General features: G+C 54.8%; 2 protein-coding genes and 1 long non-coding RNA gene across 3 annotated transcripts in view; 2 read left to right on the top strand and 1 right to left on the bottom strand.

The window, feature by feature from the left end:
- LOC117095032 (keratin-associated protein 10-4-like) overlaps positions 1-350 on the top strand; it is a 1,121-nt gene extending 771 nt beyond the window's left edge. Inside the window, exon 1 of the mRNA XM_033231622.1 lies at positions 1-350. This exon is cut by the window's left edge and continues 771 nt beyond it. Within this exon, the coding sequence (XP_033087513.1) occupies positions 1-312 (312 nt within the window). The 3' untranslated portion in view covers positions 313-350.
- Positions 1-7,406, bottom strand: part of LOC117095979 — a 13,535-nt gene extending 6,129 nt beyond the window's left edge. The window contains exons 1-2 of the long non-coding RNA XR_004442296.1: positions 4,718-7,406; positions 4,082-4,587 (exon numbers count right to left, since the gene is read on the bottom strand). This is a non-coding gene — a long non-coding RNA (uncharacterized LOC117095979). The remainder of the gene's footprint in view (positions 1-4,081; positions 4,588-4,717) is intronic.
- TSPEAR (thrombospondin type laminin G domain and EAR repeats) overlaps positions 1-13,634 on the top strand; it is an 82,640-nt gene that overhangs the window by 43,898 nt on the left and 25,108 nt on the right. The window contains exons 2-7 of the mRNA XM_033231119.1: positions 4,070-4,308; positions 6,738-6,828; positions 7,890-8,046; positions 9,259-9,390; positions 10,350-10,576; positions 12,024-12,210. Coding sequence (XP_033087010.1) covers positions 4,070-4,308; positions 6,738-6,828; positions 7,890-8,046; positions 9,259-9,390; positions 10,350-10,576; positions 12,024-12,210 — 1,033 coding nt within the window. The remainder of the gene's footprint in view (positions 1-4,069; positions 4,309-6,737; positions 6,829-7,889; positions 8,047-9,258; positions 9,391-10,349; positions 10,577-12,023; positions 12,211-13,634) is intronic.

Below are 13,634 nucleotides of genomic sequence, written 5' to 3'. Positions count from 1 at the left end.
ACCTCTTCCTTCTGCCAGCAGGCCTGCTGTGTGCCTGTCTGCTGCAAGCCCGTCTGCTGCATGCCTGTGTCCTCTGGGGCTTCCTCTCTGTGCTGCCAGCAGTCTACCTGCCAGCCGGCTTGCTGCACCTCCTCCTGCTGCAGACCCTCCTCCTCCGTGTCCCTCCTCTGCCGCCCCATGTGCAGCTCCACCTTGTGCGTGCCCGTCCCCTCCTGCTGTGACCCCACCTCCTCCTGCCAGACCAGCTGCTGCTGCCCGGCCTCCTGCGTGTCCCTCCTCTGCCGCCCCACGTGCTCCCGCCCGGCCTGCTGAGGCCTCTTCTCAGGCCAGGAGTCCAGCTGCTGATGGGCATGTCCCTCAGGGCCAGCCAGGTTCAGGTCCTGACCTGGGTTAGGTGGCTTCCCCCACCTGGGATGGGGTCCCCGTGTCTCCCCTGTGCTGAGGTGACTTCCCCCTCCTTGCTCCCAGGAGTCCCATCCTCGCTGCTCCCCAGCTCCTGCCTCCCAGCAGGTACCCACCTGCCTGCTGGGTCCCCTGTCCTCCCTCCCAGCTTCTCTGCACTGGGTCACTTGGCCTCAACTTGAGCCTGTCAGCACCTCCTCTTGCTCTCAAATAAACTCTCCTTGGTCACCATTCTCTTTTCCTGTTGTGCTCCTGGGGGGACACATGGTGTGAGCTGACATTGGTCTCCTCCAGCCATGACTGTTTTTAGGAGTGAGGGCAGTGGCCTGCCTCCTCTGGACGGGTTACCCAGTGGGACTCCGGCCACACCCAGGAAGGCTCAGTCCTGCTCAGCCCCTTATGCCCTGGGTGTGAGCAGGGCTGGGGTGGAGACTCCCTGCCACAATTCTCCTGGCTGTGGGCTCAGCTCTCCCTTCCCAGCCAGCTCCCTGCCCCACCTCAGGGCTCCCTAATGCTCCCACCATCACTGGAAGGATTTTGTCTTTCCTTTGTCGCTTACTGGCATCCACACATCACACCCATGCTCTGAAAGCCTCCAGCTGCAAGTGTTCCCTCTCATGGGGAGGGGGGTGAGTTCAGGTGGCCGCCTCCCACCACAGACATCAAAGGGGCTGGGTTGTCCTCTCCACTCCCAGGACAACCAGGGGCATGGGACCCAAACTAGGACAAGTGGGTTTTGCTGAATTGAACGTTAAATTAAATATACAGACTGTGGCCGGGCACAGTGGCTCACGCCTGTAATCCCAGCACTTTGGGAGGCCAAGGTGGGCGGATCACAAGGCCAGGAGTTCGAGACCAGCCTGACCAACATGGTGAAACCCTGTCTCTACTAAAGAGTACAAAAATTAGCCGGGCATGGTGGTGCACACCTGTAATCCCAGCTACTCAGGAGGATGAGGCAGGAGAATCGCTTGAACCCGGGAGGCGGAGCTTGCAGTGAGCTGAGATTGCGCCACTACACTCCAGCCTGGGTGACAGAGCGAGACTCTGTCTCCAAAAAAAAAAGCAGACCATAGAGGGTGATTAGTTTCTTTAGAAAAGTGGCTGCCTAGAATATGGCTTCCAGTTTTACAAGGGCAAAGACTTGCTAAAAATATATATGCAGTCATGTGTTGCTTAATGACGGGATTACGTTTTGAGGAATGCATTTTTTAGGCGATTTTGTCATCGTGTGAACATCACCGAGTGTATTTACATGAACCTAGATGGTGCAGCCCACTACACACCTAGGCTGTATGGTGCACACACTACACACCAAGGTTCTATGGCTCTTAGCTGCAAACCTTACAGCACGCTACAGTGTGAATACTGCAGGCAGTCGCAGTGTACAAATAGTGTATTTGTGTTTCTAAACACAGACAAGGTACAGTAAGAAGTCAGTGTTATAATCTTACAGGACCACCATTCCCTGTGCTGTGCACGGTCGGCTGAAACATGGTCTGGCCACACATGACTGTATACTCTCTAACTTTTCACACCTGCTTTACCTTTCAGGCTTAATCACTTTCAATTCTTTACTTGTGTTAGGCTAGGAGTTAATGGAATCTAAATTGCAAATAAGTATAATCAAGTACTTCGTTTCACATAACCCAAATTGGAAAGGAAGCCAAAAAGCTCTGGGGTCTTGGTGGACACTGCATTTGTATTCGTTCTTGTTTTTTAATTGTCGTAAAATACACATAACATAAAATTTACCATCGAAACTATTTTTAGGGGTACAGTCAGTGGCATTCAGGACATTAATGTTGTTGTGCAGCCATCACTACCGTTCATCTCCAGAACTTCTTCGTCTCCCAACACTGAAACTCCACACCCATTAAACACTCACTCCCCGTCACCCCCCAGCCCCAGCACCCACCGTTCTACCTTTGTCTGCGTGAATCTGACCAGTCTAGTGACCTCATATAAGCGGAACATCACCAAGGTTCATCCATGTCATAGTGTGTGTCAGCATTTTCTTCCCTCTTTATGGCTGACTGACATTCCGCTGTGTGGATGGACCACACTGTGTTTACCCAGGCATCTGTTCATGGACACTTGTGTTGCTTCTACCTTTTGGCAATTGTGAGTAAAGCTACTATGAACATGGGTGTACAAGTATCTCTTTCAATTCCTTTGAGAATGGACCCAGTAGTGAAATTGCTGAATCATTTGGTTATTCTGTTTGTAACTTTTTGAGCCACTGTTTTCCACAGTGGCTGTACAATTTTAGTTTCCCACCAACAGCGCACAAGAGTTCCAGTTTCTCCACATTGTCGCCAGCATAACACATTCTGTTCTTTGGGCATTAGCCATCCTAGTGTGTGGGGGTGCCTTTGGTTTTACCATGGACCCGTGCTCCTGACTAAGCCAGTCCCTACTCCCTGGCGCCAGCCTTGCCCCTGGCCCAGCAGCCCCACCTCTCACACATCAGCCCTGTCACATACCAACCCCACCCCTCACACACCAGCTCCACCCCCTCACACCAGCCCCACCCCTCACACCAGCTCCACCTCCTCACACCAGCTCCACCCCCTCACACCAGCCCCACCCCCTCACACCAGCTCCACCCCTCACACACCAGCTCCACCCTCTCACATACCAGCCTCACGGCTCACACACCAGCCCCACCCTCTCACATATCATCCACACCACCCTCACACACCAGCCCTGAACCCCTCACACACCAGCCCCACCCCGTCACACCATCCCCACCCTCTCACACACCCGCCATGCCCTCACACACCCAACCCCCTAACACCGACCCCACCCCCTCACAACAGCCCTGTCCCTCACACACACACCCTTCCACACCCACCCCACCCCCTCACACTAGCCCTGCCCCCTCACACCAGCCCTGCCCCCTCACACACCAGCTCAACTCCTCATACACCAGCCCTGTCCCTCACATACCAGCTCCACCCCCTCATACACTATCCCCATCATCTCACATACCAGCCCCACCCCTCATACACCCACCTCATCCCCTCACACCTACCACACCCCTCACACCAGCCCTGCCCCCTCACACACCCACCCCTTCACACCAGCCCCACCCCTTCATACCAGCCCCACCCCTCACAGTAGCCCCACCCCTTCATGCCAGCCCCACCCCTTCATACCAGCCCCACCCCTTCACACCAGCCCCACCCCTCACAGTAGCCCCACCCCTTCATACCAGCCCCACCCCGCACACTAGCCCCACCCCTCACACTAGCCCTGCCCCCTCACAGTAGCCCCACCCCTTCATACCAGCCCCACCCCTTCACACCAGCCCCACCCCTCACACTAGCCCCACCCCTCACACTAGCCCTACTCCTCACACTAGCCCCACCCCTTGCACCAGCCCCACCCCTTCACACCAGCCCCACTCCTCACACCAGCCGCACCCCTAGCACCAGCCCTAGCCCTCCATCAACCCCATCCGTCCCTATTAGAGGGCTAATTAGAAGGCCCCTATCTGCCCTGCCCTTCCCATCCACCACACCCCCTCACCTCGCCCCGCCCCTCCAGTCAGCCCCTGTTCCTCTCACCACCTGTGCTCATCACCTCTGCCCTTCCTATCTGCCCTGCCCCCGTGCCCAACCCCTACCCCCATCCCATCCTGAGCCTGGCCCTCTCCCTGCAGAGGAACGAGTACCTGCTGACGGTGGTGGCGGAGGAGAGCGACCTCCTGCTGCTCGGCCTGCGGTTCTCGCCTGCCCAGCTACACTTCCTGTTCCTTCGCAAGGACACGGCCGGCGCCTGGCAGACCCGAGTGTCCTTCCGCAGCCCGGCCCTGGTGGACAGTCGCTGGCACACGCTGGTCCTGGCTGTGTCTGCAGGCGTCTTCTCCCTCACCACGGACTGCGGCCTCCCAGTGGACATGTAGGTACCCACCCGGGGAGGGTGCACCTGTGGCCCGCAGAGTCCTGCCAGGCCAGGCGTCCTTCAGCCATGGTCGCCGGGCAACACCTGCAGGAGCTGTCCTGGGGCAGGAGCCAACTAGGTCCAGGAGTCATGGGGTGGAGGGGCAGGAGCCATCCACGGGGCAGGAGCCGCCCAGGGGGCAGGAGCCTTTCATGAGGCAGGGGCTGACCAGGGGAGGTCAGGTCAGGATCCGCGTGAGCCTCTGAAGGGCTGCATGGGGCGAGGCAGGCTCACCATCTGTGGGCAGAGTGGACATTGGCAAGAGCAGGTGGTGAGTGATGCCCTGGATTCGGGCTGGAAGGGGAATCCAGGGAGTGTTTATGAAGCACACTGTTGTCAAAACCCAGATTTTAATGTTTCTCCATACCTTGAACACAAAACCCGCTGCACATCAGAGTCAGTGGCTTAGAACCAGGTAAGGGCGATCACACCAAGCACACTCCTTTTCCAGAAAAGTAGCTCAGCGGACTTGGCAGGGGACCAGCACGTGGGGAGGGCGTTAACATCACATCAGGCAGCAGCAGGAAGTCAGAGTAACTCCTTTCCCAACCTCCAGGCTGGAGGCCCAGGCCTGGCTTCGTGACTCCACATGGCAGGTTCCTCGAGGATGAGGCAGCAAATATTGACAAAAACTCCAAATGAGTACAAGATTATCCTTTGTAGCCCTGGACACAATGGGGGCTTTTGGAAGCCGAGTTTGCTTCTCGTTTTTGACGTCACCTGGTTTCTGTGGCCTGACAGCAGGTCCCCTGGACAGGAGCCCTCAGTCCCCATAGCTCAGCCAGTTGGTTACCCAGGTCAGGATCTACCACTGTGGAGTAGCGCTGTGCTTCTGTCTTTTTAATTGCAAATGATCCAGTTTATATTAAATCTATTAAACATTAAATTATTATTTCAAATATTACTTTCAAAGGTAGGATCTTCTGTTTTGTTATGAAACTTATCTCACAATTATTTTTATTATGCAGTTAGTTTAAACACACTTTTATCATAGCCTCTCTCCCACCCTCCCCCAAACTCATTCGGGCCCTTAGGAGGGTAACGAGTTCTCAGGTCCCGAGAGTTGAGAGTCTCCCAGGGAGGTGCTGTGCGGGCTGAAGACAACCTGACCTGGCAGCGGCTTCCCACCCCTAAAGAAAGTCCTTCTGGCTGGGCATGAACGCCGCCTGACTTCTGGCTTTGCCACAGCAGCTAGGAATGATGTGGTGGCAGCACCTGAGGCCTGCACAAACGTTCACCTGCCTCCTCAGGAGAAAGGAAGAAATTAGGGTCGAAAGCATAATGATTAAGAATATTCCCCGAATATTAAAAGTGGACTTCCTGGGGGAGATGGTGGGACATGAGGAGTCACAGGCCTGGAGCCAACTATGGCCACGGGAAGAACTTAAGTCCTTGGCAGGCTGCCATGGAAGGTACAGGCCAGGGCTCGGGGGGCCAGAAGCCTGGACCCTAGCAGAGGCCAAGCTGTGTGCAGAGGACGGGGCCTTCTGGGACAGCAGGGCAGGATCTGAGCTCACCATGGCCAGCTGCAGCCAGATGGCAAAGACTGGAAGGAGCAGACGTTTTACAAGAGACAGTGGCAGCATGGCGGGGAGGCAAGCCCGAAGGCACCCCTACTTTTCCGACCAGGAGCTCTAGCCATGCCGTTCCCCAGAGGGTACCCACCTTGCTCCATCTCCGGTGTTCAGCCTCTACTCACTCATCAAGACCGCCTGCTCCTGACACCCTCGCGGGTCAGCAGCCTCCCTCCTGCCCTGAAGCCATGTGTCCCAGCACCCCAGGCTGGGTGATGGTACAGGAGCTCAGTGGAGGGAGGGTGAGTGGGCCAGAGGACCCTGTACAGGCTGAAGCCACGGCACATTCACCGTGAGATGGGGAGAACCACTAAGCATGTCACCACACACTTCTGCAGAAGGTCCTGGCCCTGGGGTGAAGGGCTCCCCAGAATTCATGTCCACCCAGCACCCATGAACGTGACCTTACCTGGAAACAGGGTCTTTACAGTCATCAAGTCAAGCTGAGGTCATCCTGGAGTGAGGTGGGCCCTGCTTCAGTGCGACTGGGATCCTTACCAGGAGACAGATAAGGGGAGAGGTGGACACCGGAGTGACATGGCCACAGGTCACGGGGAGCACCTGGAGCCACCAAAAGCTGATGAGTCGAGGAAGCGTCCTCCTCTGGAGCCTTTGGAGAAACCCTGCCCCAGCTTGATCCAGGCTACTGGCCTCCAGAGCCGTGCAGGCGATCGGCCCTGTGTGCCGTCCTTTGTGTGGCAGCCACAGCACGGATGCATGCTGCTTAGTGAGGGGCTCGTTCCCGCTGCTTCTGTGAGTGAACTGGTGCGACCGCTCTCCTGTGGCCCTAACGTTGTCCTCCGATATTTTCAGAATGGCCGATGTGCCCTTCCCGGCCACCCTGTCAGTGAGAGGAGCTCGATTCTTCGTCGGCAGCCGGAGGAGAGCCAAAGGCCTGTTCACGGTGAGTATGGAGGGGCTGCCCTCCCAACACCCGTGCTGCGGAATGGGACTGCCCCAGGCCCGTTGTTCTACTGCTCTAGTTAAACAGATCCTTGAATGTGCTAACTGGGGAAAGAAGGCACGGCGTGCGAGGAGTCTCTACCACAGCGCCTTCACACTGCTGTTTCCTCTTGGGAAAAGAAGGCACAGCGTGCGTGGAGTCTCTGCCACAGCGCCTTCACACTGCTGTTTCCTCCTGGCACCCTCCTCCCTCATGGTCTTGGGTCCCTGCCCAACGGTCCTCTTCAGGCTGCCCCCACCACACTGAGCCGATGCCCACACTCCGCCCTGCAGTCCCTTCCCCGGAGCAGTCTTTCCTCAGTAGTGCTGACTGCTCTTAGGCCAGCTGTGTGTCTGCTCAGTGCCTGTGTCTCCACCCACGTGTGAGCGGGGATCTCACTCCATGAGGCTAGAGGTCTTTGTTCCCTGCTGAGTCCAGTGTCTAGAGCCATGTGTGGCACATAGCAGATGCTCTGAATATTGATCGATGCATGTTTGGACAGATGGATGAGTGGATGGGCAGATGGAGGGATGGACAATGGATGGATGGATGGAGAGATGAACAGATGGAGAGAAAGATGATGGATGGGTGAATGGAGGGATGAATGAATGAGTGATGGATGCATGGGTTGGAAGGATGGATGGACAAATGGATGGACGAATGGATGGGTGGATGGATGAGTGGTGGGTGAATGGGTGGGTGGATGGATGGATGGATGAATGCATGGATGAACAGATAGGTGGATGGGCTGTTGGATGAGCAGAGTAGCCAGTCACTCTAAGTTCACACAAAAAAACCCTTCTGTGGTTCAGTTCCTTGGAAGGAGGGCAATTCTTCACCATTGCTCCCACGGCCTTCTCAATAACCATCATGTAAACTCTTCCCACTTACCTCTGCAAAAGGTTAGATTCCATCCACCCCACCCTCCTCCAGGATCTGGATGGGCCAAGCCCAGTGGTCCCCTCCTCAGCGGGTCCCTCCCCAGCAGCGTGGGCCTGAAGGAGCTGTCCCTCTCTCTGCAGGGCCTGGTGAGGCAGCTGGTCCTGCTGCCCGGCTCAGACGCCACCCCAAGGCTGTGTCCCAGCAGGAATGCCCCACTGGCGGTGCTGTCCATCCCACGGGTCCTGCAGGCTCTCACGGGGAAGCCAGAAGATAACGAGGTGCTAAAATATCCCTACGGTTAGTAGGGGGGCCGCCGACCCCTGCACCAAAGGCAGACGCAAGAGCCCTGGCCTCACACCAGGCAGGAACTCAGGGCTCAGCTCTCAGTACTTCCCATGCGCTTGCCCCTCTCATCACTGCCATGGGGGGCAGCGGTCACATTGGCCAGGGAGATGCTTGGGGCCCACCCCAGGAAGGTAGGCGGTACCATCAGACAGGCCAGTGTCATCCTGCCCTCCCCTCCAAGCACTCCCATGACAACCATCCAGCCCCTTCCTGGGGACCCCAGGCAGACAGCAGGCCTAACTTACTTTAGAAAGTCTTTGTCCAGAGCTATCTGACATCCCTCATCCCCTTTTGCCCCCCAAGGACAGTATTTGGGCCATTTCTCCCCACCCCGCCTCTGTCCCACGATTATCCAGACCAGCACGCCCCAGTCAGGCCCACTCTGGCCCTATACTCATGTCTTCCACAATCCCCGTGGCCCAGAGGGCCTCCCCACTTGGCTTTCTCTTGTGTGAAGTTACAAGGGTGACTGTATTTATTTAAACCACACTCCGGCCATGGAGAATCTGAAATGCCCCTCCCCACCACATCCCCACTGCTCAGCGGCCAACTCGAGGGACAGTGAGGTGGAGAACAGCCGAGCCCCTAAGCCTCAGGGTTAGTGGTTACCAGGTAGGGGAGCCCCCACCTCCAACACATCCGGGCTACATGGTATACTGTCACACCACTGGCCAGCACCGGCTGGCAGGTGCACAGTTGTCCCACGTAGAGTCAAGAGGTGGCAGAATTAGGACCCACAGTGGGGTGTGACTACTGGAAGTGAGGAGATCAAACTGTCACAGATCCAAGCCAAGCCGTAGTTAAGACATACCAGTGTCAACAGGGACTCCCTCCCGAGAGGAGGCCGCGCCATGTGCAATTGCTGAGGACTCTCAGAGGAGCAGGGCTTTTGTCTCAATGGGATGGAAAACCACGCCTTTCAGAGTGGACAGAGGGTGGGCTGACCGTATACGGGGCATCATGATGTCCTTCATCACCAGTAGGCCAGGTTCTCACTTCCCTGCCAGCGATGTGGCAGGCTTGTGCCAAGGTGCCTGCAGGGACCCTTCCAGGCCCGCTCACAGAGGCTGAGGCAGGGCAGCCTGGTGTGGGACCTCCTCCTGCGTCGTCTTTCTTGGGGGACACTGGCTTGCTAGATACTCATCTTCCTGGTCTTCCCCTCAGAAACTAACATTCGAGTGACGCTGGGACCCCGGCCACCATGCACCGAGGTGGAAGACGCCCAGTTCTGGTTTGATGCTAGCCAGAAGGGGCTGTACCTGTGTGTTGGCAATGAGTGGGTCTCCGTGTTAGCAGGTGAGGCAGCCCTGCACCCAGGGCGTTGGCATGCAGGGCCACTCTGGCACAGCATGACTGGGAGTGGAGGCTAGGAAAGGGGGCACCTCAGCCACCTCTGAATGACCTCAGGCTTGGCCTTCAGGCTGGGGCACTTCTGAGAGTGACAGGCAGCATCAGTACTGACCCCCAAAGCAAGCGGCGGCCAGGATGGCCAGCAAACCAGGACACTGCCCTCCCTAGAGCCACAGGACTCTCAGCCACGGGCCCTCCTCAGGGCAGGCGCCACTCAGGACAGGAAACCGTCCCACCAGGAGCCTCGAGCCTGTGCATCTCATTTGGAAATGTGAACCTCCAGGGCATGGCACACGAGCTGACAGGGCTGGGCATCACTTGGTACCCCTTCCCGAACTATGGGAAGACGATGCCTGCCTCCCTGCAGCCTCCCGGGTAGGGTGGCCCGGCCGCTGCCTCTGCCCACACCCTCCCTGTCTGCTAGATCAGAGATGAAATCCAAGATGAAAAGCCTAAAAGGTTATTTTCACAGCGAGCCTTCTCAGCAGTCTGTTCCTGCTGCTGGGGAGGTGAGTGGAGGTGGCGATAGATGCTCCAGATGGGTTACCCGTGAGAAACGGGCACAGGTTCCGCCTAGCACATGTGTGAGCTGCTAGCTCTCTTTCACATTATCAAGGGCACAACTTGCCATAGAAGCAGTGAGCCTTTTAACAAGGCCACAATGTGTAAACTTCATCCCATCGGTATCACTGGGGGTTGCACAGATCACAAGCCTCTGGCAGCAGTGAGTGGCCTCCCTTTGACAGGCCTTTCCTGTGAGAGTGAAATGTGGAAACTGATGCCCGAGGCCAAGGCACAGGAGTCGTGGCTTGGGGCTTGGGGCTTGGGGATCGTGCTCCCACGAGGATTACTCTGGATTTCTGTTCTTGGAAATCTTAACCGAGTCACAATGTTTCTATCACAAGCCAAAGAAAGACTGGACTACGTGGAGGAGCATCAGAACTTGTTCACCAACTCAGAGACCCTGGGCATCGAGGTGTTCCGCATCCCCCAGGTGGGGCTTTTTGTGGCCACAGCCAATCGCAAAGCCACATCCGCAGTCTACAAGTGGACGGAAGGGAAGTTCGTCTCCTATCAGAACATCCCCACGCACCAAGCACAGGCCTGGAGACATTTCACCATCGGGAAAAAGGTAAGTCTGTGTTCGGTGACTTTCTCCATCCCCTTTCACTTGGAAAGCCCCGAGTCCACGGGCGGGGCCCCTACACTGATTCTGCAGGTAAAGGAGTTTCTCATGGTGTCAACACCTTGTTCAGGTGGTAAAAGGCTCACAGAGTCACACACATTAGCCCACCACCCTAAATCCAGGATGTGACTTTGAGGCAGTCTGCTCAGCTCCCACAAAATGGAAGACTAGACCATTTCCCAGATGCCATCCAGTTCTACATAGACCCCTCATCACTACATTTAAAACCTGTTGAGAGTGTTTACATGAGCTGGTCAAAAACCCACAAATCATTTCAGAAAGACATTAGAGGATGGACATTCCTGATCCTTCCTTTCCTCAAATGTTGAGGACACGCGATGTCCACACGCAAGGCTGAGGCCAGGCTCAGGGGAGCCACGGGTGGGACTTTGCAGGCTGGCAGCCACCTTCCTGTCAGGGCTGCTCTGGGCAGAGGGTCGAGGTGGTGTGTCTGGGAGATGATTGACATCACGATGGGAAGGACGGGGTTTCCTCTTCCTAGCTCTGTCCACTCCCTGGACTCCACGCAGCCATGTCCTGGAGATAGCACCTCCTGACTGCCCCCAAATAGTCATTCACTGGACTACAATGTGCCAAGCACACCCACCAGGCCCTGTCTGGACACAGGGCTAAAGCAGTGAGCACAGCAGACAGAAACTGCTCTCTTGTGGCTTATAGTCACCCTCATGCAGGCTGCATTTGCATCCAGTATGGCAAGTGAATAACTATTTTTTTTGATTGATGACATCATAAGGTTTTAATTTTTTATTATAAAAAAAAAAATTTTGCATCAAAGAAAAATTGGAAAATTCCGAAAAGCAAAGGGGAAAATATTTCGTTCCATCGTCTAAGCGAGTATGTAGGTTCATGTGGCGTCCCTGCCTCCAGGCACATTGTCCACGAACCATGCACCTTGCCCTTCTTTCTGTATGTTCACGCAGCTGCACTATGAGCCCTGGGCACACTGTGCCATGCTCATGTTTTACACACATTGCCCTGACACAGCTTTGCGTGGCGATCACACCTGTAACACGGGAGAGCAGGTTGTGACGAGTTTTTCTGGTCATCTGGGTTATGAAGAACATTTTTGTGCATGAAGCTTTTCCTGAATTTGGGAATTTTGGCTTTTGTGTTTTTTGCCTTCAGATAGCAATAGAAGTGGAAATATTGGGTAAAGAATATGGACATTTTCAAGGGTCTTGATGAATGTAATGACCAGCTCTGCGCCCATCCCACCATGATGACCTGTAACGCGGGGGCCTCGGTCCTCTGTCCCTGCACCACGTAGCAGCCATGGATCTGGAGAGAGATGCTGATGTTCAGAAGCCTTCAGCACCAGGCCCCTGGCACCGACCCAAGCAGAACCACGTGGTCCTGGTTTACTCTCTTTCAGATCTTCCTGGCAGTGGCTAATTTTGAACCAGATGAAAAGGGTCAGGAGTTCTCTGTCATTTACAAATGGAGCCACAGAAAGCTGAAGTTTACCCCATATCAGAGCATTGCCACACACAGCGCCCGAGACTGGGAGGCCTTCGAGGTGGATGGGGAGCACTTCCTGGCGGTGGCCAACCACCGGGAAGGTAGGGCAGGTGTGGCCTTTACACCCAGAGGCAACCATTCCAGGGGCAGAGCAAGATTTGCATGCAGGGTGAATGTGTATCTTATTAAAAATCAATAAGCCGCACACAGCACAGGGTGAACATGCATTCTGGACCATTCCTCACTGTCTGGGGGATGGATATCTACTGGTTGTCCCTGGGGCACCTGCCCACAACAGAGCCACCCCAGAAACATGGACTGCCAGACTGACTCCCAACACAGAATGCCTGCCATCCTCCCTCTTTATCTGAAAACAACTAACTGATTGACTGACTGACTACCTGACTGACTAGCTGACTGACTACCTGACTCACTGACTGACTACCTAATTACCTAACTGATGACTGATTGACCTGACTGCTTGACTACTTGACTAACTACATGACTAATTACCTGACTGACTGACTGACTACCTGAATGACTGACTACATCACAGACTGACTGACTGACTACCTTACTGACTACCTGACTCTCTGACTGACTGACCATCTGATACCTGATTGGCTGACTGACAACCTGAATGACTAACTAGCTGATGGGCTAACTGCCTGACTGACTGATTATCTGACTAACTACCTGACTGGCTAACTGACTGACCACCTGAATGACTAACTATCTGACTGGCTAACTGAATGACTGACTGTCTCACTGACTGACTGACTGACTGCCTCAAAGAGTGACTGACTGACTGACTGACTGACTGACTACCTGAATGACTGACTGACTGACTGATTATCTAACTACCTGACTGGCTGACTGACTAACTATGGCTGACTACCTCACTGACTGATTGACTAACTACCTGTCTGATTGACTATCTGAATGACTACCTGACTCTCTGACTACTAATTACCTGACTACCTTACTGACTGACTGACTGTCTCACTGACTGATTACCTAACTACCTGACTGACTAGCTAATTACCTGACTAACTGATGACTAACTACCTAACTGATGACTGACTACATGACTGACTAATTACATGACTAAGTGGCTAACTACCTGACTGACTGACTGACGACCTGACTACATCACTAATTACCTTTCTGACTACTTGTCTGACTGATTGACTGCCTAACTACCTGACTACCTGACTAACTACCTGTCTGACTGACAGATTACCTAACTACCTGATTGGCTAACTGACTCACTGAGTGACTACCTCACTGACTGACTGACTGATGACCTGACTAATTACTTGACTCTCCGACTAACTGATTACCTAACTACCTGACTGGCTGATTCATTAACTGACTTACTATCTGACTGACTACCTGTCTGACTGACTGAATGATCAGTTGACGACCTGACTGGCTGGCTGGCTGGCTGGCTGGCTGATGGACTACCTCACTGACTGACTGACTGACTGACAGTGACTACTTGCCTAACTACCTGTCTGGCTGA

The sequence above is a fragment of the Trachypithecus francoisi genome, unplaced genomic scaffold, assembly GCF_009764315.1.
Source record: "Trachypithecus francoisi isolate TF-2019V2 unplaced genomic scaffold, Tfra_2.0 Contig00090, whole genome shotgun sequence".
In the NCBI taxonomy this organism is placed as follows: Eukaryota; Metazoa; Chordata; class Mammalia; order Primates; family Cercopithecidae; genus Trachypithecus; species Trachypithecus francoisi.
The sequence above is the reverse complement of the archived record's forward strand: the minus strand, read 5'-3'. Positions and strand labels throughout refer to the sequence as shown.